At 40.6% G+C, this 24,386-nt stretch overlaps 1 protein-coding gene across 2 annotated transcripts in view; it reads left to right on the forward strand.

Moving 5' to 3' along the window:
• Positions 1-21,493, forward strand: part of PIK3C3 (phosphatidylinositol 3-kinase catalytic subunit type 3) — a 139,032-nt gene extending 117,539 nt beyond the window's left edge. For both annotated transcript variants that reach the window (XM_034773560.1, XM_034773561.1), the window contains 2 exons: positions 14,499-14,624; positions 20,415-21,493. In XM_034773560.1, the coding sequence (XP_034629451.1) occupies positions 14,499-14,624; positions 20,415-20,429 (141 nt within the window). In that variant the 3' untranslated portion in view covers positions 20,430-21,493. The remainder of the gene's footprint in view (positions 1-14,498; positions 14,625-20,414) is intronic.
• The last annotated feature ends 2,893 nt before the right edge of the window (positions 21,494-24,386 follow it).

Here is a 24,386-nt window from a genome sequence, read left to right on the forward strand (position 1 = left end):
CCCCCCCGGCAAGGTAATCCCTTTTTTCTGAATCTTCTACTTTCTTTTTTTTTTTTTTTTTTTGTCTGTTTCTGCTAAATCTGAAGATTTCCAGAATAGGGACTGCCTTAAAATTATAATAATGCCTGCATCTATGATTTTCACTCCATGCATCTGAAGAAATGGATTTTTTACCCATGAAAGCTTATGCCCAAATAAATCTGTTAGTCTTTAAGGAGCCACCAGACTCCTCGTTGTTGTTGTTTTTTAATCTATGTATGTTACGCTGCCATTGTATAACTAGTAATCATAATATAAATGCCTTTTTTTTCCTGCCAACACAGCTTGCTTTCAGTAAAATGCAGCTGCTACAGTAATTGCTAATTGTGGGGTGTTTTTTTCAAATGAAGCAATTCTATATATTTTTTTTAATAATGATTGAAATCTGCAACCAATTTCAAAGCCAGTATCTCAAAAGGGGGGGGTCGTCATTCTCCCGATATAAGGAGAGCGCCGCATTGTCACACTTAGAAAAACAATTTTTAAAAAAGCCTCCCATTTTCAACAGAACAGCCAGATGGCTTGTATATGTCCTTCATAACAAATATGACCTTTAAATTAGAAAACATCAGGGACCGGTGATTCATCGACACACAAAGAACTCAGCAAGCATTAAAGAATACAGTGCTCTAATTGACTGAGCTGTGCTTCAAATGTCCATTGATTACAGTAGATGTCACTATTGTTTCATTTATAGGCCAGGATATGTTAGAAAAGTCCCTCTGCCCCCAGCAAGGAGCTGTTAACTACAGTATGGGTAGTTAAGTATGTGCAGAAAGGCAGTGAGATTCAGGTGATTCAAGTGGAGCAATTTTCTTGCTGGAGAATATAATAATGCTTGGCACTTATAAAGCACTTTGCATGTTCAAATCCCTGTGCAAATATTAACTAATCCACACAGCACTTCTTTGAGATGAGTAGGAGAGTTTGTCAGAAAACAGGGAAAGGGGGAGGCTTTGTTTTTTTCATTGACATTTCACAGGTTGAAATTTTCTGCATCCATAGTGTGCCCCCATTTTGCAGACCGAAAAATGGAGGTCAGTGAAGTGATTTGCTTTAGGTTACAGAAGTTGCAACTGGCAGCCTAATCTAGTGCCCATTGAAGTCAGTGGGAGTCCTTTGGTTCAGGAAAAACTAACTTATTAATAATCCTTCACTCTTGTACTTTGAGATCCTTGGTAAAAGGCAGTATAAAGTACTTTATCAATAACTAATTCTCTTATTACATCTGTGAGGCAATTAGGTGTTATACACATTTGATAAATAGATAAGCGCCAGAGATTCTCTGCTCTAACCACTAGACAGCGATTCATACCAATGAAGCAACAGATGTGAGGCATGTGATTTGCATTCGGAATGTTCCAGTAAGTCAGTACCATGCCACAAGTCAGCTGTAGTATGGCCTAAGAGATGGCTGACCTGTTGTGATTGGTAGGGAACATTACTACATTATAGCTGTCCGTGCTTCACTAACCTCCACTAATTAACAATCCACTAGTAGAAATTGGTAATCTGGAAGTAATGTTTGTTCTTGTGTTTGCTGGGGTGCCCAGATATAAGACTGCATGACACAAGGCACCTGGACAACACGAGAGGCCAGGATGCACATAAACATATTCGAACGCCGGTAAGCATGCAAAGTTTGCCAGGCATTCCTACCAACCATCCAGGACCGACACGTTCTTGTCATGTCAGACAACACCACCACAGTCTTCTGTGTAAGCAGGGGGACAAGATCCTGAGCCATGTGTCAGAACGCTACATACCTTTGAGAATGGTGTGTCGCATACTATATTCTTTTGACAACAGCCTACCTATCCAGAACATGAAAGCCGATGCTTTTAGCAGAAACTTTGCCATAGACCACAAATGGGAGTTGCATGACTCTGTAATCACGGACATCTTTGGCGGATGGGGAAACCCATGTGAGGGATCCTTTCACATCCCACAACAATACCAAATGCACAAGTGTTGTTCAAGGGGAGGGACTGGAACTCAATCACAGGGGGACGTCCTAGTCCTCAATTGGTCTGATCGGACAAATTATGCTTTCCCCCTTCCCCGCCCCACTACGAATAATCCACAAGATCAGATGGGAGAAAGCAACAACCATCCTGATCACCCCTTTCTGGTCTTGCCAAATTTGGCTACCACTTCTCTGCATGTCAAAGAACCTGCCACTCATGCTTCGGATGTTCCCAGAGCTACTGACCCAAACAACAGCAGACAACACCCCAACTCATACACTCTTCACCTGACGGTTTGGTTTTTGGATGACTCTCCACTAGCGCAGGAATGCTCTCCGGCAGTGTGAGATGTCCTCTCAAGCATCCACAAGACGTTTGTATCTAGCCAAATAGACACATTTGACTACCAGGGCTACCTGGCAGAACCTCGTCCGTGAAGCAGTGGGCATCCCACTACTCTTGGAATATTTCCTTTATCTGAAGGACTTGGGACTGGCCCTGAGTTCCATGAAGGTGCATGCAGCTGCCATTAGCACTTTTCACCTGCCGGTGGACGGCCATTCAATCTTTACCCATCCATTAACTGCATTGTTCTGGAAGGGCCTTCTATGAAAATACCCTCCCATTCAGCCTATTTCCCTCTCTTCCCTCCCCCCACCCCCACCCCGGGACGTTAACCTTGTCCTCAGCTTGTTGACGTCTACCCCTTTGAACCTATGGCCTCATGGTCACTCTCTCCTTTCCATTAAAGTCTCTTTCCCCATCGTCATTAAATTGGCTAGGAGGGTTGGTGAACGGGGAACCATGATTGCTAACTCCCCTTTCGCCACTTTACATAAAGACGAAGTCTCTTTGACTTCCCCTCAAGTTCCTGCCTAAGGTGGTTTCCCATTTCCACCTCAATCAACACATACATTTACCTATCTTCTTCCCCAAGCCTCATGCCTCGAATGAGGAAAGAAAGGCTTCACTCATTAGATGTTTGAAGGGCATTGGCTTTTTATCTTGAAAGGACAAAACACTTTCGGAAATCTCCTCAGCTTTCCGTTGCCATAGCGGAGAGAATGATAAGACAAGCCATTTCCAGCCAAAGAATCTCCCAAGTGTGTGTCAGGGTGCATTACACATTGTTATCTTGCTATCAATAATCGGGACAATCCCTACTTGAAGGGATTCGGGCCTATTCCACAAGAGTGCAAGCATCAGCTACAGCCACATTCCACAACATGCCCCTCGCAGACGTATGCAAGGCAGCCACGTGGAATTCGTTGCACACCTCTTCCACACGCTATGCTCTAGTCCATGAATCCATGATGGATGCTTCATTTGGAGTAGCAGTCCTGCATTCCACAGTCTCCTCCCACATAGGTACTGTTTGTTAATCACCCTCAGTGGAGTACAATAGGGACCATCACTCTGCAGACTGTTTTAATATTTCTAAAGGAGTCTGCACTTCCATTTGAAATTTTGTAGGGGGTCTGCAAATGAAAAAAAGGTGAAAACCACTGATCTAGAGGATGTTACTCAGTTCTAGGCACACAGATGTCTTAAGAGTGTCACTAGCTGACTTTGCAAGGAGTGATTCTGTATTCCAATGATCAAATTATTAAGTAGCTAATCGTAGTCAACACCTGCAGTGTTACTTAACCTTGCTGGAGGCACAGGTAGCAGCCAGCTTTCACAGTGACTGCCTTACAATTAGTCTGTGAAATAAATATCAACCAGAGAATTTAAGGAAAAAGGTTGTCATATGTACTATTCAGTCAAAATGTGAACACTGGTATCTTTTCTCATTTAACTACGTGGAGCATTCAAGCAGCTTTGGATAAGCATTAAATACTGATAACATATTGCCCTAAAGAGCTAGCTCAAATTTTGCAAAATATCTTGAAAATTTTAGGCTTGAACTCGCATCCTGGGTTACTAATCACTTTAGGCACAGGTGGTTTTTGTTTTTTGTTTGTTTTGTTTTTTTTACAATGAGTTTGATTAACCATTGACACAAACTACCAAGGCAAGTGGTGGATTCTCCATCTTTTGAGGTCTTGAGATCAACCTGGATCTCTTTCCTAAAGGTATGCTTTAGTCAAACACAAGTTATTAGGCTTAATGTGGGGATAATTGGGTGAAATGTAATGGCCTGTAATGTATGAGAGTTCAGATTAGATGATTTAGTGGTCCCCTCTGGTATCAAAATCTATTAACCGGTCTTCCCCAAATAATGGATTATCTTGTGGCTATGGCACAGCACTGGAAGTCAAATCTGTGGCAATGGGAAATATTCAATTCTTGCACAAAAATTTGATGGAGTGGGCAAGAACTATGCATTGGATTTGTTATTTTCTCTGTATTCCCTAGATTGTTCTTGTTTCTAATAGAACAAAACAAATTACAAATTTAAACTAGTACACGTCATTTTGTATTAGATTGCATCAAATTAACTTTCCACAAACATGAAGAAAGGAGTCCCAGGTAGCAAATCTTTCATGGTCAGTACTTGTGGGACAGTATTCAGACTTTTAATTTTCTTAAAAGTAAAAGTAAAATGTTACATTTTAACACTATTTCCAGACACACACACTTGAGGTAGCCCTCTGTCCTAGTGGTATTGATGTGCACGGCCACGCATTCAGCTGGAATTCAGTACATTGAGAGCATGTTGCACAGGTGCTCCTGCACTAGCTCTGGCTTTGTGAACTTTTATGTGACATTCAAGGTGTTGGCTTTAACGTGCAAAGCCCTAAACAGTTTGGAACCTTGTCACTGAGCAAGTGCCTCTCTCCCTGCGTGATGCTGCCCCAAATGAGATCAATGGCAGTTTCTCAGCTGGAGAACATTTAATGCCTGCAAGAAGCAGCTGGTAACAGATCACACCACATGAGGGTTGTTTGGTTTTGGAACTAGTTTTCCCTTCTTTGTGCCCCAGAGCTCAGATTTGTTAAGCTACTGAGCAAGCTATAAAGCCAATCTTTTATCTCAGGCTTTTGGTGAATATTTATGTGCAGTCAATCCTTTATATTGTTTATTAATATATGGCTAGCCGTCCTATACTGCCGCAGAGATTTTTTTTTAATGGATTTGGAGAAAATAATTACATGTCTAGCCTACATCTCAGCTCAGGATAGCAGTGCTGCAGAGGCAACATGGTTAGCTCTTTGGGGAACAGAGGGATATATGTCGCTCATATGCAACTTCTCTGACTGGTTTAAGGATCAGTGCTGCCTGCCTTAAAAGGGAGTCCAGTCAAACTAGAAACAGTGCAATGTAGACCCTCAAATTGGTGATAGATAAGACTTGTTTCTTTAACAATAGTGTAAATTATTTTCCCTGATAATTAACTGTATATTTCTTAAGCTTGCTAAGGAAAAGGAATCCTAGCAAAATAACTAATACTTTAATGTCTTAGTATGTATAAGCTTGATGAATTCGAGAAATAAGCTTACATGCCTATGGAACCAGCAGGATGTGTGAAATGTGTTCTCACTTCTTTTGTAAAACGCATTTGAAATTTAATTATATGACACTGTTTACTTCCATCCACATTCAAATCATTTGATCTACAGGTAAACTATTCCCAATAGCAATAACTCAGACATCATTTCTATAGTTGACCCAGAATTTCCAACTAAGTGTGGCTTAGGCCATGTTAAAACAAATATTGTATGAAATCTTTCTCTGTCGGACAAAGTAGAAAGAGGCTTTGTTTGACGCTCTATCCGCAGTTTCGCCAATTGCTGTGGAACCTGTTTGGTGCAGCAGTAATGGAATATCGAAGAGCTCTGGCGCATATTAGTTAAAACAAATCTTTGTCCAGCATTGCAGTGCTTCCTAGCCCTGTGCTGGGTCACTGGCTCAGAGAAGATTTTGAGGGGAGTATCACCTACTAAATCTCCAATTCCATCTCCTGTAGCATTTTTGTTTCTTGGATGTCTCCCAACCATTTACTGATCAAGTCTAACCCAGTTTTGTCTGAGATCTGTTGAGATCACATAGCAAAGTGGCTTTAAGATTATATTGCAATTTTCCTTTTACTTTCTTTGGTAGCCAGCGGAGCTCACATTTCAGGTGGGCCTGCAATGAACAAAACAAAGATATGAGATTTTTTTTGCCCTCTATTCATTTCCTTCATGCGTTGAATTTAAATAATGAGCAACTACTTCTGTTTGTCTCCATGCCTTCATCCATGCTATCCCTTGCTCACAAAAGGACCTTCCTTACTTCATCTCCATGGCCTGTCTCCTCCCCACAGTCAGGTTGCTTGTGAAGACTTTAAGAAACATACTTCCATTGCCATGCTTGAGGGTAACTGGAGTATAGCTTTCTTGTCATAATCATATGTATTTGTTAACGTAACTGTTTATTTGTTCTCTTCCCCCTACCCGTTGTCTGTTCTTGAGACGAAAATTGTGACTCTTCTGTATTTGGAAAATCCCTAGCACACACTGGGTGCTACCAAAAATAATTTTATTATTAATTTACCAAAAGTACAATACAGTTAAATAGTGGGAAGACTTTAAGTCCTTTTTTGTTCTGTATTTGTACAGTGCCTGGCACAGTGGAGTCTTGGTCCATGGCTAGGGCTGCTAGATGCTACAATAATATAATAACTTAAAGCCTTAAAAGACAATCAATAATTTTTTATCAAACCTTTTAATCTTTGTCCAAGCTTCTCATTCTAGAACATATAAATAGCGATAGGCAATATTCATATGGAAGTTTGTTTAATTTGATTCAATAGAAAAGTTTAATTTTTAATCACACCTCTGTGGAATCTAGGCAAAGAAATCCAATCAGACATATCCTGTACATTTTAAGCAGAGGATGTTCCTTTCTCTTTGTGAGTGGCCGCCAACCAGGAATAACTTTAAAAGCAGACAGAGGAGAGTTGGTGTCATTTAAATTCCAAAAATGAGGTTGTATATAAATTGCACAAGGTTAACTTCTTTGTTTTTAATGTCTCTGTGATAGGCGCTCTGTTTGTGTGTTTCAGATATGAAACGCACAAATTCAAGTATTTATTATTTCCAAAATAATCTGATCTGAAACTCACAAATCTCTTCCCAGTACTACCTGTTCTTTGAGAAACCATGGGTTACTTTGCTACTGAGAGATTAGAAGTGTAACACCTTAGTATTCGTTTTGTTATAAGAGCCATAAGTCAATGTTCATTAATCTTGCTTCTGGTACTACTGCAACTCAAGAAATAATTTGTCATTTCCTGATATTCCTTCTCACCTAGGTTGTAGCAGTCATTTTTTATCGCAGCACTGAAAATCTGTCATGCAAGGATCTAGTGCTCACAGCATTTGATCCTATTGTTAATAGCAGTCTAATTTTAATCTAACTGTAGCAGAATTGGTATATTTGAACAGAAATGTGTGCCAGTCTCCTCTCTAGAAAGGCAATAAATATTTAATAGTCATTACCACCATTTGGCTGATACAGCATCTTAACATCAGTAGCTTTAAGGCTCTCAAAGAGGACATTCTTCTACAAGCAGATTAAAAGATGGATAGAGTAAGTGCTTGATTACAAGAATTGCGCAAAGCAGTTTAGCGTTACAGGGGTTTCATTTTTTCTTAGATAAATGTAGTTAACGTTTTTCCTGAAGTGTCCTCATCATACCCCTGCACTGATTCAGGAAGGTACTTAAGCATGTGTATAACTGTAAGCATTACTAGTCTCAGTAAAGTCAATTGGGGACTACTTCCGTGTTTAAAGTACCTTTCTGAATAGGGATCCTAGTGGTTTGGTAAAAGTTGAAACTGTACAATATCAAAAATAAGAGGCTTATAATTTAGAAAAAATGTTTGCATTAGGCAAGTTATAATCGTATACATGACCAATTGCTATAGGGATGTTACGTTACAGAGCAATGAGTGAGTGATCTTTGTTTTCAACTCTTCATTCTGATGAATATGTGCATGATGGGTTGTCAATTGTATAAATATGCCTGGGGATGAAGGTGAAACTGTTTTTTCTTCTGATTCTTTTGGTCTTGCTGTGCCTTCATAAATGGGGTGGCATTGATTGAAAGACATGTAGTATTAGCCTAAAAACATACATTTTGCTCATCTGGTTTTTGCTTTTTTTCTTGTTTTCTCTGAACAGTTTGAATATTTTTTTTCCAATCATAGGTTTACTTGTTAGCCTACTTTTTTCTCTTTCTTTTATATTTCTGAGATCTATCACTTTTTCTGGCCTCTGATTACACCCACATTTTATACCCAGAATTCAGTTCTAGAGCGCTTCAGGAAATTGGGTGGAGGGGGAAAAGATGTATTCATATCTTATAGTGATGATATATTTTCTGTTCCATCACTAGGGGAACTACTAAACACCAACTATTAAATTAATATTTAGTAAATATTTTTGACTTGGTAACTTGCACTCAGGAATATTAAAAGAACTGGCCAAAGAGTTCTCTGAACTTTTGATGTTCATTTTTCACACATTTTGGAACTTCTTCAGTGTTCCAGAGGATGGAAAAAAGCCAATGTGCCAATATTTAAAAGGATGACCTGGGTAATTATAACTAATTAGCACAAAATCAGTCCTGGATAAATTCATGGAAAGACTGAGATGGGATAGTCAGTAAAGACTTAAAGGATGCAAAGCAACATGATTTTAAGTAAAATGAGTCTTGTCAAACTTGATGTTGATTTTTGATGAGATTAGAATTTTGTTTGATAAAGGTAACACTTTTTATATAATAGACTTTTGTAAGTCATTGACTTAGTCTTGCATGGCATTCGGATTGAAAAAAGTAATATTATGCAAAATCAATGTAGCCTATGTTAAATGGATTAAAAACTGGTTAACTGCTAGAGATAAAAAGGTAACTATAAATGGGGTATGTCTAGTGGGTTACCACAGAGAATTGTTGGGTCTTTGTTGTTCAGTATTGTCATCAATGATTTGAAAGAAAATATCAAATCATTGCTGATAAAGCCTGCAGAAGAGACAAATTTATAGTGGTAAATAATGATGGGCTCAGATCAGTTATACAGATGACCATATCAGTTTGTACAGAGTGCTTATTTGAACAGCATGCATTTTAATAAAGCCAAATGCAAGGTCATACATCTAGTAACAAAGCATGAAGGTCACACTTACAAATTGCAAAACAGTGTCCTGCAGTGCAGTGATTCTGAAAAGGACTTTGGGGGGGGTAATGGTGGCTAATCAGCTGAACATGAGCTCCCAGTACGATGCTGTAGCTAAGTGGGCAAACATGATCATGGGTGTATAAGCAGAGAAATATAAAGTGGGAGTAGGGAAGTAATATCTCTACTGTGTCCAGTTCTTATGTCCAGTCTTTAAAAAGGATGTTGATAAATAGGCAAGGATTCAGAAAAAAGTTACTGAAAATATTCAGTCTTGCGAACAAACATATAGGGAGAGACTTGAGAAGTTCAATATATTTAGGTTATCCAAGAAAAGGTTAAGAGATGAGTTGATCACAATCTATAAGTACCTATATGGGAAAGGGATATCTTATAATGGACAGCTCTTTAATCTAGCAGAAAAAGTTGTGATGAGATCCAGCAGTTGAGAGCTGAAGCTGGACAAATTCAGACTAGAAATAAGACAGTATTTAAATAATGAGTATAATTAATGACTGAAACAACTTACCTAGGGACATAGAGGTTTCCCTGTCTCTTGAAGTCTTTAAGTGAAGACAGAATGCCTTTCTAAAAGATACACTTATAGCTCAAAAAGTGATGTTCTTGTACAAAAATTCCTGGGGTTCTATTACTTGTATTTTGCAGGAGGTCAGACTAGTGATTATGATGGTCCATTTTGCTCCTAATATCTATTAATTAGATGCACAAGTGCTTGTATTTGTTACCCAACATTCTTTAGGACCACAAAATGAAGGGGTAAATTTGTACCACCAAAATGAGAGACTGAACCTCAGTCCTTTCAAAATTTACCCTGTAGGCATACGTTCAGTCAGATTGTTCAGTCACCCTGTGAAATTGCTACTGGGAATTTTAAACAGCGCGGTTGAGTGGTAGTGGTTAGAAGAGACTGCGTATTAGACTCTTTGGTTTTATTCTCAGGTGTACTGACTCACATGAACTTGGATAAGTCACCTGAGGAAATTTTAGGCCACCTGTACAAGGGGCCTGATTTTTTCGGAGGTGCTAAGCACACACAGTTACCGATGAAAGCTACTGGGTGGTCAGCACATGAGAAAAATAGGCTAGATATTTAGGTGACTAACTTTAGGGACTCCCTTTGAAGATGTTGGCCTCAAAGCTGTTCACTCTGCACATCTGTGAAATGGTCATTTTAACCCAGCTGTTGTGAAGCTGCTTAAATGCCACCAAAGCACTTTAGGTTCCCTGGCCACTCAATGCTATTGAAAAGCAAGGTCCTGTTTGCTAGTGTACCTAAGCTGTTGCCAGCTGAATTAAAGCAAAGGTTTGAATATAGGGGAGGCGTGTCTGTGCTTGAAAGACGCTTCTGCGATTTTGCCATCTTGACAAGTGCTGAACAATTCTTAAGGAGATAGTCTCCATTTATGAAAAGCCATTGATTTCACCTTTATGAAATCTATATAAGTCAAGGCTTTGCGTGACGTTGGGAAAAGAAAGTTTTTACCCCAAAAAATTGATTTTGAGACGCTGCTATAATAGTCTGCCTATTGCCCCCTTAGTCTGTTCTTCCCAAGATATACGTCTCAAGGGGAGTTAAGGAAATATTAAAGGACATGGATATATCCTTCAGATAAAGTAATTGACACAGGCAGTATTCTTTTCCAAAACAAAATATCTTTGAGTTGATGTAAACAATAATCCCTAATACAGTCTAACCTAAAATCCTAAATGAAACCATGAGACACAATCCCTTATTGCAAGTTAAAGAGCATTCAAACTACAATTGTATATAATGTAAATGATTCTAAGCAAAGCGATTTGTTACAGGTGGCAGTTTGTAACAAATCGCTGACAGCAGTTCTTAAATTGCTTTAAAGTTTAAGTAGATATGTTGCAATTAATAATAGAATTTTATGCATTCTTATAAACACACACACAGACACGCTAACCCTATATACCATCCTACACTATACCTGTACTCTAATTAAACCAATAACAGGTTTACTTTATAAATCCTTTTTGGTATTCCTTTAAAAACCTATTGCTGCAGTTTGTGGTCAATCAACTTTACTCCACTCCGATTTTCTTCTTTCTTTTTGTCTCTCTGCAGCAGCTTTTCTGGCTTCTTTCCATCAGCTTTTTCTCCGGCTCCTTTTTCTGGTTTTCGTCTTCTCCCGATCGTCTCTCTCTCTCACTGACTCAGGCTCAGACTCCTAAACTGCCTGCTGGCAGCTGGCCTTTCGTGCTACATTGTAGCTACATTTGTCGCTCCCTCCCAATATAACTTTATATTTTTAGAAGTAATTATCTCACTCACAGATGCACAGTATCAAGCATTACTTCAGAGTTCTGATTGACAGCTCTGACTTTAAAACAAGTTCTGATCAGCTAACTGACCTCTCTGTCACCCCTTACTGCACATGCTCAATAGCCACCAATCTTGCACATGCTCACTGTTTTCATTCACCTCAGAGCTGTGAGTCTGCCTTTCCACATACACATATATACTTGGCTTTTTGCCAGGGCACCATTTTAGAAATCCTAGGTTTTCACTGAGCATGCTCAGGGTGTGCAGTGTTCATCTCAGGGCGGAGTGAGTTTTGCTTATTCAGAATAGAGATAAGAAAAACAAAGTGGAGACCGGAGAATTTCTCTAGTAATAAAAGCTAGACACTTTGCTGTTTGTCCTTAATTATGATGCTCTCAGATAGGGTTCCCATATTTCCTCATTTAAAAAAAGAGGACACTCCACGGGGCCCTGGCCCCGCCCCCTTCCCCGCCCCTTCCCCAAAGTCTCCGCCCCCTCCCCGAGCGCCCCGCATTCCCCCTCCTCCCTCCCAGCCGTGAAACAGCTGCCCAAGCGTTACCGGCTTCATGGTTTGCCGGGCATCCTCCAAACCCTGCCCCCGGCCGGGCGCTTCCACAGCGCAGCCGGAGCCCAGATGGGGAAGCACCCGGCCAGGGGCGCAGGGTCTGGAGGTCTGGGGTCTGCCCGGCAAACTGTGAAGCCAGTAGCGCTCAGGCAGCTCGGCTCTTCAGCTACACCGAGCTGAGGTGTCTGGGAGGAGCAGCAGTAGCCGCCACTGGGGAATCCGCCTGCAGCTCGCAGCCTGCGGGAGCCGCAAGGTAAGCAGGGGACTGGGGCAGGGATGCCGGCAAAGCTATTTTCCTGGACATGTTCGGCTTTTTGGCAATTCCCCCCGGACGGGGATTTGAGGACCAAAAAGCCGGACGTGTCCGGGGAAAAAATGGACGTATGGTAACCCTACTTAACTGCCCCCAAGGACTCCACCCCCTACTTAAGCCTCCCTGCTTCTTGTCCCCTGACTGCCCCTCCTGAGACCCTCCCCCCATCCTAACTGGCCCCCTAGGACCCTACCCGCTATCTGTCCCCTGACTGCCCCAACCCTTATCCACCCCCCCACCCCCAGACAGACACCAGGGACTCCCACGCCCCATCCAACCCTCCCCCGCTCCCTGTCTCTTGACTCCAGAACCTCCCTGCCCCTTCTTCGACCCCCTGGCCCCCTTACCGTGCCGCTCAGAACAGCGTGTCAGGCTCCACGCGCAGCCCGACACGCCGCGCTCCCCCACAGAGCGCACAGCCCGGTTCCCGCCCTCGCAGAGTGCTGCGGAACGGCGCGTTGGACAGGGGGAGGAGCTCCAGACTGCCGGAGGCCCGTTGCAAACAGCTGGCTGGCTGCGAATGCAGGAAGGGGGAGGGAGGGAGAGAGAGGAGGGGAGTGATCTCAACTGCAGGGGAGAGGAGGGGGAAGCGGAGGATGGGTTCTCTCTGGCTGCTGGAGCCCCATGCAAGTGGCGCCATCCGGCCGGCCGCCCTGTCAGCGGCACGCACTCTGCATGGGGGGGAAGTCCGGACAATTACCAAATTCCCCCCGGACGTTATTTTTAACTGAGAAAAGCTGGACATGTCCGGGGAAATCCGGACGAATGGTACCCATTCTCAGCATTTAGTTTGTGTACAATTTGTAATTACTGGGCAAAGTACTGCCATTTTTGTATCATATTTAAAATATGCTGCTGTCAAAACAACCAACGAGGTAAGAGTAGCAATGTCTCCAATCAACTGTTTACATATGAAGGATGTAATCTGAGTTAATCAAATTCTCATTTACCATATGGAGACTGGTCTTCATAGGAGTGATGTGCTCATCCTTACACTGATTCCATATTCTTTACTTAATTGCCTTACAGTTTCAAAAAGACAATTCATTCTTAATTTAACTTTAGGCAAAAGGAACTTCGCAGGCTTTCAACAACTATTAGGACCATCCAAAATACACCGCTACCTCGATATAACGCGAGCTGATATAACACGAATTCAGATATAACGTGTTAAAGCAGTGCCCGGGGCGGGGCTGCGCACTCCAGTGGATCAAAGCAAGTTCGATATAACGCAGTTTCACCTATAACGCGCTACGATTTTTTGGCTCTCGAGGGCAGCGTTATATCGAGGTAGAGGTGTATTTCAGCTGCGTTTTTGCAATAAAACAAAGAGCTTTTGCTCGCCCACATGTAGAGATTAAATCTGATGTGTCTCATAATGAATGCTACGCTTACTTACAACCACTGTTTATGTAGGGTCTTGTAGTGGCACCCATTGCTCTACCTGAGCACCGAGTAGGCTGCCAGTTTTGAAACTTTGTGTTAATAGATTGGCCATTTCACCAAAATCAGATTTCCAAAACTATTTTTTTTATTTGATTTCGGTTGTTGGGAGAAATGACTTTTGCTTTGGAATTAGACTATTGTAACACCGCCAGACCCTGGTCGTCGGCAGGCAGGATCAAACTGGGGATCTCTGGAGCTTAGTGCATGAGCCTCTACTGCATGAGCTGAAAGCCAACTGCTTCTTCGCTAAGGCAGTAGAACAGACTCATTTTATATCTCTCTCTACGTAGTCTCGGTGCCACTGGATGGGACAGAACACCACACCCAGAAGGTGATTCAGCAATAGGATTTTCTTTCTATTTTAAATATGGATGGTCTTTCAGATGTTTTCCCTTCATCTTCCGGCCAAGAAATACATACAGAATGATAGGATTGAATTCTTCTGCCCATAGATACTTGTCCACAGCTTAGTTGTGCTTAGGGTTGCCAACCCTCCAGGATTGTGCTGGAGTCTCCAGGAATTAAAGATTATTTTTTAATTAAAGATAATGTCGTGATGAAACCTCCAGGAATTCATCCAACCAAAGTTGGCAACCCTAATTGTGCTGAGTCCAGTGGCAGCTGTGTGTGCTGCTTGGAAGATGGAATTTTCCTTGTTTGTATATAAATACAGTAAAAATGGAATTCTACAATTACAGGGCCAGAGTTTTCTTTCTGTACAAAAGGGCTGATCTTTCTAATCCCTTCCTACCAGGTGCAGGACAAGTTCCGTTTGGACCTCTCTGACGAAGAAGCTGTACATTACATGCAGAGTCTAATTGATGAAAGTGTCCACGCTCTCTTTGCAGCTGTAGTAGAACAAATACACAAGTTTGCTCAGGTAAGATGCTACAGATTGATGGGTTGTCTGTGGCCTCATGGTGAAAAGAGGGGTAGAGAGAGTGACTGACTGTGGGAACAGAGAGATGAGCGTTTTGCCAGCCTATGCTTTGTTAAAGAATTTTGAAGTGGTTAAAAGGTGAGTTAGGTTCAGAGCAGCTGCCCAAGCGATCAATGAGATTGCAGAACCTTAAGGCAAAGCAGTATCCGTAATTTTGCATGGTCAATGGCTCGACCAGGAGAGAGAGAACTTTTAAGGACCTGCCAGCTCACATTTTAGCAAGTTAAGGATTTCCCAAGAGTTTAGCTTTGAAGTGTATTTATTTTTAATTTTCTGCCTATGTAGTAAAGATTTGGGATCTTAAACAGCTTTAAGATTCACAGTTCACAAAACATTATGAGTTAGAGTGTCCTTTCTATTGTTTATACATTACAAAAATTAAATCAATAGAAATAAAGTTCAAAAAAAGCAATCTTCTGTCCATTATTCCTCTGTTAAATATACTGTGTGGTTACATTTCTCTTGTGATCAGCAGCCCCTTGTCTAGGTGTGTCTTCTGCGGCAGGCTTCAGAAGCGGTAGAAAGCTGTGTTCAGCTGGGGACAGCCTTCTTAAAGACATGCCCACAAAAAAGTCTTCCCTTTGCAGGAGCAACTGGGCAGCTAAACTCTTGATTTAGAGAGTGCTGTTCAGTCTTGCAAGTAGTGTGTTTTGGCAAGCTCTGCATGGGTGGGTCCTTAGGGGTAAAGTCTACCTGTTGGACAGAGCTCTGTGCTGTCTCTGAATCCTGCAAGAGAAGGATCTGCCACTCCTGAGCATATCGCCAAGAAGTGAAATTTTAGCAAGTAAGGCTGAAGTCCTCATTTTCCTACTCTTGCTTCAGTTCCCCCACAACTACTGACTCTTGTTGCTGGTGGCTTTTATTGCTGGCTTCTAAACAGTGTATTCCAACTAATTATCTTTATAAAGCTCTGAAGCCTCCATGGGGGAATATTCTCCTTCTCCTCTATCATTTTTAATATCAGAATGCACACTTCCTTATGTGAAGAATGAAATTTTAGCCACATACACTTTATGTGCTAATGCTACTGTAGTCCATTGTGGGTGTGATGAGATGACTAATATCATTGTGCAATAAAATGATATTCACAAAAGCATTTTAATTCATCTTTGAGATCATAATGGTTTTTCTGACTTGTCTAGCTCACATTTATCAGGGAGTGGTTTAAGACATTACACTGCCTGTTGGCCTTAAGTATTAGTCTTATGAGGAGACTTGCAATTCAGAGAAGAATCACGAAATGTTGATCTCAAAAAATCCAGTCAGGCTTCCAAATATTTTTAGAAAAAATTATTTTCCAAAAGAATGATCAAAATCAAATACAAACTGTTTCTATGGCTATCCTTTCGGCAGAAGATCTTCCACTTAATTCTCTTTTTGATGCAGACTCGTATCTTTCATTTTCAAGTATGTGTTACCCTATAGCAGGGGTAGTCAGTTATTTTTTGTCAAGGTCCAAATTTCTTGGTCAAGGTATAGTTAAGGTCCAGACTCAAGAAAATAATGATAAAAAAAAATAACGATAATAAGTAAATACAAAGATTTTGGGGTCCGTTCCAAAGCGTCTGGCTGTCAGAATTTGGCCCATGATGTGCCTATTGACTACTCCTGCCGTACAGATTAAACCATATAAGTTTAACTTAATAAATGTGTTTTTAAGTGAAGACTATTTTTATATGTGAACAGAAGGAAAATGCTGAGAAAAAGAGAAATCTTTCATATTTGTACTCGGTCACTCTAGGTTATTGTGATTACTAGGTGTCCGGCAATGATTGATTTCTTGTAAGAACTGAGTTTAGGGCCCTAAGAGTACAAGTATCAAGAAGCTATCCCCTTCTTTTCTTTTTTTTTTTTTTGGGGGGGGGGGCAGGGAGGGTGACTAAAACACTGATTTTGATTCTGAATGGACCCACATAGGTGTAAACAGATCTTTCTTTTTTTTTTTTTTAAGTTAAAGAATTATGCTAGCCCTTTTCTAGACATGTCTCTGATAGAAGTTCATTTGTCTTAGATGGCTGTCAGAATTTCCCAGCTAGGTGCTAATACATTTTCCAAGCAGCACTAATAAATCAGAGATTGCAGATTTGATCTTGGTCATCCATTTTTTTTTTTTTAAATTAGACTTGTTCGTTCATAACTATTTTCTTCGTTTACCCACTGTTTTTAAATTGCAGACATGTTTGATGTTAAAGCATTTCAAAGCTGGCTTAAGTTGTATTGAGTAGGCCCTAGCATTTAGCAGCACACACCCAGTTTTCATATTGATTGTAGGGCTGTACCCATAAGAGCGCCTGATTCAGGAAGCTAATGGTTTCTAATAGGATGAGACTTATATAGACTGCTGCTTTGTCCTCCACCCTGTTACTATGCCTACATACTGAAGCATATAGTGGAACTGATTCTGTGGGTGTAAGGATTATAACTGTCCCAAATTTGAGCAGATTTTCACAGGAATGGCAAAAGGCACATTCCTGACACAAAAGCCACCTCTGCCAAATTTCAAGTCCCTTTTCCATTGTGTAGGGCACACTAGAGCTCCAAAGAAAAACTGGTCGGAATTTTTAACGTGTGTGTAACAATGCAGTTTTACCTAACTTAGTTCTTGGAAATGGCTGAACAGTTTTGGCTAAATTTTTCAGCCCAGATAGTTAGTTTTGTCAAAATTATAAGCAAAATACAATAGTCCCTTCTAGCCTTGGAATCTGTGAAACTGAACTGAAAACGAATTCTTACAATGGGAAATGTCAGGCACCCTTAATCGGCAGTGTTACCAGTCCCATCTCTAATTCCGAGCTCCATATTTCTCCTAGATTCAGTATCTAGATTTTCCCAAGGTGAGTGGTGTTAGCCTTTGCATGTAAACAGACTTAGTGCTGAGTAGGCACTGGAGTATACTATTTTTTAGTGTTTTGTAATATATAGGGAGTTCTAAATGTAGGACAAAATTCCTGCCACAGTTGGTCTGAACCACATGCCCCAAAGCTGCAGACTTAACTGAAAGCAGGTTAAAAAGTGTTCCTGTCTTTAACATTCAGATGTTCACCTCTCAATGGGGTCCAAACCCCAAATAAATCCGTTTTACCCTGTATAAAGCTTATACAGGGCAAACTCATAAATTGTTCGCCCTCTATAACACTGATAGAGAGAGATGCACAGCTGTCCCCCCTCTCCCCCCCCGGTATTAATACATACTCTGGGTTAATTAATAAGTAAAAAGTGATTTTATTAAATACAGAAAGTAGTAACAGACAAAACAAAGTGAATTACCAAGCAAAATAAAATAAAACACGCAAGTCTAAGCCCTAGTACAGTAATAAAAGTGAATACAGATAAGCACCCTCAGTGATGTTTCAATAAGCTTTTCACAGACTGGACACCTTCCTAGTCTGGGCACAATTCTTTCCCCTGGTACAGCCTTTGGTCCAGCTCAGGTGGTAGCTAGGGGATTTCTCATGATGGCTGCCCCCTTTGTTCTGTTCCACCTACTTATATATCTTTTGCATAAGGTGGGAATCCTTTGTCCCTCTGGGTTCCCACCCCTCCTTCTCAATGGAAAAACACCAGGTTAAAGATGGATTCCAGTTCAGGTGACATGATCACATGTCACTGTAAGACCCCAAGCCTTCATTCCTCCCAGCCTGACTCACAGGAAGGCCTGCCTGCAAACAGAGCCATCAAGATTCCAAACCACCATTAATGGCCCACACTTTGCATAATTACAATAAGCCCTCAGAGTTCTATTTCATATTTCTAGTTTCAGATACAAGAGTGATACATTTATACAAATAGGATGACCACACTCAGTAGATTACAAGCTTTGCAATGATACCTTACAAGAGACCTTTTGCATGAAGCATATTTTAGTTACATTATATTCACACTCATCAGCATACTTCATTAAATCATATAGAGTGCAACATCACAAGGTAATCATCAAGTGATCCATCCTCTGTCGCCAATTCCCAGCTTCTGGCAAACAGAGGCTAGGAACACCATCCCTGCCTATCCTGACTAATAGCCATTGATGGAACCATCCTTCATCAATTTATCAAGTTCTTTTTTGAACCCTGTTATAGTCTTGTCCTTCAGAACATCCTCTTGCAATGTTCAATGCTTGTTTATCAGTGTTCTAATTAACGTTCTCTTTGTCTGGCTTTCTTTTTGGAGAAGTTGCTGCACAAAAATTATGGGACTCACCACTGTAAAATTGTAGACCAAGGAACAATTAATACTCAATTAAATTGACAATAAACCAGTCACTAATGGCCAAATGGAAGTTTTCAGTTTGTGCATATGTCATAATATTGTTTTGATGAATTGCAAATAGTATTGTTCTAAATAGCAATTGAAAATACTGTCTAAAATTAGGCACTTGTTTAAACAGCAGATATTGGCATAAAGCCATGCAATTTTTTGTTTGAAATGCCCTTCAGTTTGTTCTTTGTTTATGCTTGTTTATCCATCTGTCTGTCTATTTTTCTTTCCACCTCCAAAATGGACTTGCAAATACTAGTATGCAGTCTGCGCTGTTTGTTGCACCTGTTAATATAAGAGCTTTTAATAAGGTTGGTTATTATAGTAACTGTTGTATTTCAGTGTTCTTGCACACTACTGTGTGTGTGTGTGTGTGTGTGTGTGTGTGTGTGTGTGTAAAGCTCATGTTGTATGGAGAGAACTGATTATTTTGGCATCCGTTGTGTTACTGAGAAGCAGTGATTTTTTTTTTTTAATAAATGACAGTGTTTTAAAGAGACATGATTCATAGAAGTTATGTTATGGAGACTCTTTATTTGAAAACATGCCTGCATTTTTTTTCTAATCTATTTGAACGCCTGAGATCCTGTGTAATTTTTTTAATATCTCGATTTTCAGTATCTCAATCTTCTCTTGTTGAATGTCCCTTAAATACAGTTTGTCTCAAGAAAGTGTAATATATTTGTGTAGTGACTGTTCAAGAGAAGAGGATGGACATACTAATTTCAATTCACATTTATAAAGACTCAATATTCTAGTCTCTGGAGATGGTTATTTTCATTTTAGCAGCAGTCCAGCTGTCTATAGAGAGAGAAAATAGTAGAAATGAGGTTTGACCATTTCCAGTTGAGGAAGTTACTAAATTATTTAACTTTTTTTTCCTTATAAATTATAAACTCAGTCAGTTGCATTTCAGGATTGTTATGTTAAGCGTTGTTGCAAACGTGAAAATTTTGAACTCTTCAGTACAGTTTTACAATTTTTCGTAGCAAAACAGTTCAAAGACTTAGTCACAGGGTTTTAATTTGGGATGAGTAGGAATAAGCTGCATTTAAATCATATTTGGGTAACTTGCTTTTCGGTTTCTCAAGCACTGCATCCTAATTAGCAGCCTTGGTTGGCAGCATCCCATGTTGCATCTCAAAGCTGTGGTAGATGATGTCCCTTTCTCAGTTGCTGCCAGGTTCCAATTTTGTTCTTCATTTTGGAAAAGCAAACCCTGTAAACCAAATGAAATGCCTCAGATGCCGGGGAGAACGTGTGTGCTGGATGAGAACTATTTGTCAAGTGGAAAAACTAACATAAACAGAGTATGTTTCATAGATATTTGTTCTGCTAAAGGTCATGAAGTTCACCTGCCTTTAAGCATTTTATGGAGTTGTGAAATCTACAGCCCAGAGTACAATTACACTTAACTGATTTTCTGCGAATATCAAAGCTGAATAAATGTCCTACTGTGTTTGTCTTCTTTTCTAGTATTGGAGAAAATAAACCCATCAGCTGCTTTTGTTGAAAATGGAAATATCAGCTAGTGCTCGACAAAGAGACTTTCTTGAGCCATCTATGGACTTTTCGAGACAGCACCTGAAGGCGAGAACTGCTCATTTGATATCACAGAGTGCCTGGAGGACAGGGGCTAGGTCTCTGAGTTACCCACTATTATAAGATTAAAAATGACCATTATTTAGAAAACATGTATTTATTTCCCACTTTGGACCTAGATGTTCCTGCATATATTTCCTGTAAGATACTTAAGCCATGTAGGTAAAATAGGTAACTTCCTCCAATGTCACGGAAGAGAGATCCAGCACTTGCTGGTGAATTTATTTTTGTGTCTTGGTTACTATATTTTGGGACCTAGAAAGTGAAGTCCATTGCTGCACTTAACTTGGACATTGATACATGCAGTGTGCAGCCTATAGAGAGAGAAATTGTGATTTCTCATTAGCCTAAGAAACAGGATAGTTGAACCCTACACACCCCCTCACCCCCCACACACCCAACAGTTTTCACCTGGACTTAAAGTTTTTAATGGATTCATCTGACCGTTTCCCAATTTGGAAAGTGTTCTCATTTGGAAAGGACAATCATTCTTCCTTGCTTACAAAAAAGCTATTTTTAATGGCTGATAAGTTAGCCAAATACAGGCCCAGAATTAGAAATCATCACTGTGGGTCTGTCTATGCAGCCCACGGCAGCGAGCCTGCCAGCCCAGGTCGATAGACTCATGCTAGTGGGGCTTGTGCCAGCACTCTACAAAAACAGTTGTGTAGACAGCCCTTTGAAGTTGCAACTTCACTTGTAGCTCAGGCTCCACAGTCTGGGGGGAGAGGGGTAGGTTTCAAAGGCTGCACTTTTGAAACGTTGTCTACACAGCTATTTTTAGAGAGCTAGCCTGAATCTGTCAACCCTAACAGACTAGCCAGCCAGAAAGCACCATGATAAATTCAGTATAAGTTCATAGTAAAGTCTCACTTTAACTATGAACATCAATGTACAGTGACCACATATAATATTTTCCTTGACGCTAATAAATTCTTCCTTGATGCAGTTTTGAGATGTCTCATTTAAGCTTTTGAATTTGTTCTTTCCTGCACAGATCTGGCATCCTAAAGGATTGTGTGTGGCGCTCCTGGCTTAGTACCAATACAGAAATGCTGTAAAAATAAGGCTATGAGAAAATGATCATGTCACACATCAGGATTTATGCTGAATCTGTTTTAATGATCAAGTATAATTAGCTTTTTATATGCATCTGAACCTTTTCAAAGGGCACCTATGTTTTGGGGAGGTTTTTTTCACCATAAACATGTTTTAAACAAGGAAGGTAGGAGTAGGGAGGAAAGCCAGCTGGACTTCAACTTACAAAAATGAAAAAAATCAACTGGTTTGAATCTCATGAATATCAATGACAGCTAATCTGGCTTTAGACTGATTTATACTGGCTTACACCCAGACAAGGGGCCTTGATAGAAGAAAGTCCACTAGGGATACAATGCATCTATAACCTATCTCCGTCAGATGGCCTTTAGAGTCAACACAGCCCAACTCCTCAGCAGCCTTTGCTGTGCTAGCACCTGTGTAGCCCTGGCCACTAAGGAGCTGTCTACACTGCAATTAAAAATCCTCAGCGTGCCCAAGCCAGCTGACTTGGGCTCACAGGCCTCAGGTCACGGGGCTGTTTAATTGCAGTGTGGGAGTGCATGCTCTAAACCAGGGGTTGGCAACCTTTCAGAAGTGGTGTGCCGAGTCTTCGGTTATTCACTCTAATTTAAGGTTTCGTGTGCCAGTAATACATTTTAGTGTTTTTAGAAGGTCTCTTTCTATAAGTCTATAATATAGAACTAAACTATTGTTGTATGTAAAGTAAATAAGGTTTTTAAAATGTTTAAGAAGCTTCATTTAAAATTTAAATTAAAATGCAGAGCCCTCCCCCTCCTCCCCCCCAGACCGGTGGCCAGGACCTGGGCAGTGTGAGTGCCACTGAAAATCAGCTCACATGCTGCCTGTGGCACGAGTGCCATAGGTTGCCTACCCCTGTTCTAAACCATGGGAGGATCGCAGCGCTTGGGCTGAAGCCCAAGCCCAAACATCTACACCACAATTAAACAACCCCTCCACCCTTGCCCAAGTCAGCTGGCTCATGCCAGCCGTGAGTTTTTAATTGCAGTGTAGACATACCCTAAGTAAAGCTACCCTTACCGTGCAAAACTTACTGTTTCCGGAGAGAAAGGACAACACTGCATTCTCTCTCAGAAATTCCCCAGTAGAGCATGGAGCCATGTTGTCAGAGGGAAGAGAAATTAATATCTCCCTGTCTGCTTTGGTGAATCTGGCCCATTGTGTATTTTTCTCTTCTCTACCCCCCCTCGCCCTGCCCCCCCCCCCCCAGTACATTCTCTCTGTAGGTCTACAGTGCTTTGCCCATCATCCTGAGATGTTTGGTATAGTTCTGAGAATAGAGGGACTACTGAGATTTCTGATTTTATTAGAAATTTTCTATTCAAAAATGCTCATGCTGAGTGTTTACCCTACTTACTCATGCAGAATTTGTTAATTTGGAAAGTTGCCAATAGCCTAATTAATATTAAACTATATATGGAGACACTTTATATTAACTTCCATTTTATAAATGGCACAAATTGTTAAATCAGTAATAGACGTTATAAAGCTTTAAAGCTCAGTGAGGTTTTTTTGTTTTTGTTTGTTTGTTTTGGATGAAGAGTTTATTTGTTGAAAAATGCAGTTCAGGTGACCCACAACTATTTGTGAATTTCATATGAATTTGCCAAATAGTTTTGGCTGGGTTTTTTTTCCAGGAATTTATATGCCATTCACAAGATAGAGGTATAAGGGAGGAGGAATTGGTGGTGGTCTCATAACTTTTGGCCCAGTGGTTAGGGCACACATCTGGTATGAAGGGACCCAGGTTCAGTTACCCCCTCTCCCTGATGTGGAGAAGGGATTTGAATTTGGGTCTCACATAACAGAAGAACACCTTAGCTGCAGGGATAGGGGCTATTCGGGTGTAGATCTCTCTCAATCTCTCCTGTTGCTGTTCCACTTTTTATAAATAGTCACTGGAGCAGGGATTTAAACTTGCGACTTCAATGTCCATGAATTGACACTATGAATGACAGTAGTCATTGGGCCAGGGAAAGAGACTAAAACTGACTCTATAGCCTACTAGTTAAGGAGCTCATCACCACTTCTGTCCATTACATTTTTTGCAGCTTTTGGATGTTGTTGAATCCAAACAGAATTTTTTTGGGTGGGCGGGCGGTATTTCAGAAGTGCCGGCAAACTGAAAAATCAGTTGTTCACCCAGCTGGAATAAGCATGGTACACATGAGTAATATGTTTTATGGATGGTTATAAGCAACCTGTTGGACTGTGTAATTATAACAATTAACCATGGATTATAAATCTATTAATATATTCATCCTTTATAAACTATAAATAGAAGCCGTATTTCTAAATATAATACCTAGCTCTTCTATAGCACTTTTCATAGGGAGATCTCAAAGCACTTTACAAAGGAGGTCTGTATCATTATCCCTGTTTTACATATGGGGAAAGTGAGGCACCGAGGTGAAGTAACTTGCCCAAGATCACCGAGCAGGCCAGTGGCAGAGCCAGGAATAGAATCCAGCTCTCCTGAGTTCACCCACACAAAGCCTCTATCAAAGACAATGGGGCTCAAAGGTCTGCCTGTATGGAGTCACCTGCAGGATTGGGGCCTTTGTGTTTCTACAATGTACTGTTCTCAGTGTTGGAGTTAGTTAAAAGGACACTGTTGGTCAGCTTTGGCCCCAAATGTAGGCTTTTGAAAATCAAACTTTTACAAATCCAGAGATTAATAGAATGTTTTTCTTCAAAATCCAATGAAAATCTTAATTAAAACAAAAAAAGCTGTTCTGGTTTGCAACCCAAATATGGTAGTTTTGT

Source organism: Trachemys scripta, chromosome 6, assembly GCF_013100865.1.
Source record: "Trachemys scripta elegans isolate TJP31775 chromosome 6, CAS_Tse_1.0, whole genome shotgun sequence".
NCBI lineage: Eukaryota > Metazoa > Chordata > Testudines > Emydidae > Trachemys > Trachemys scripta.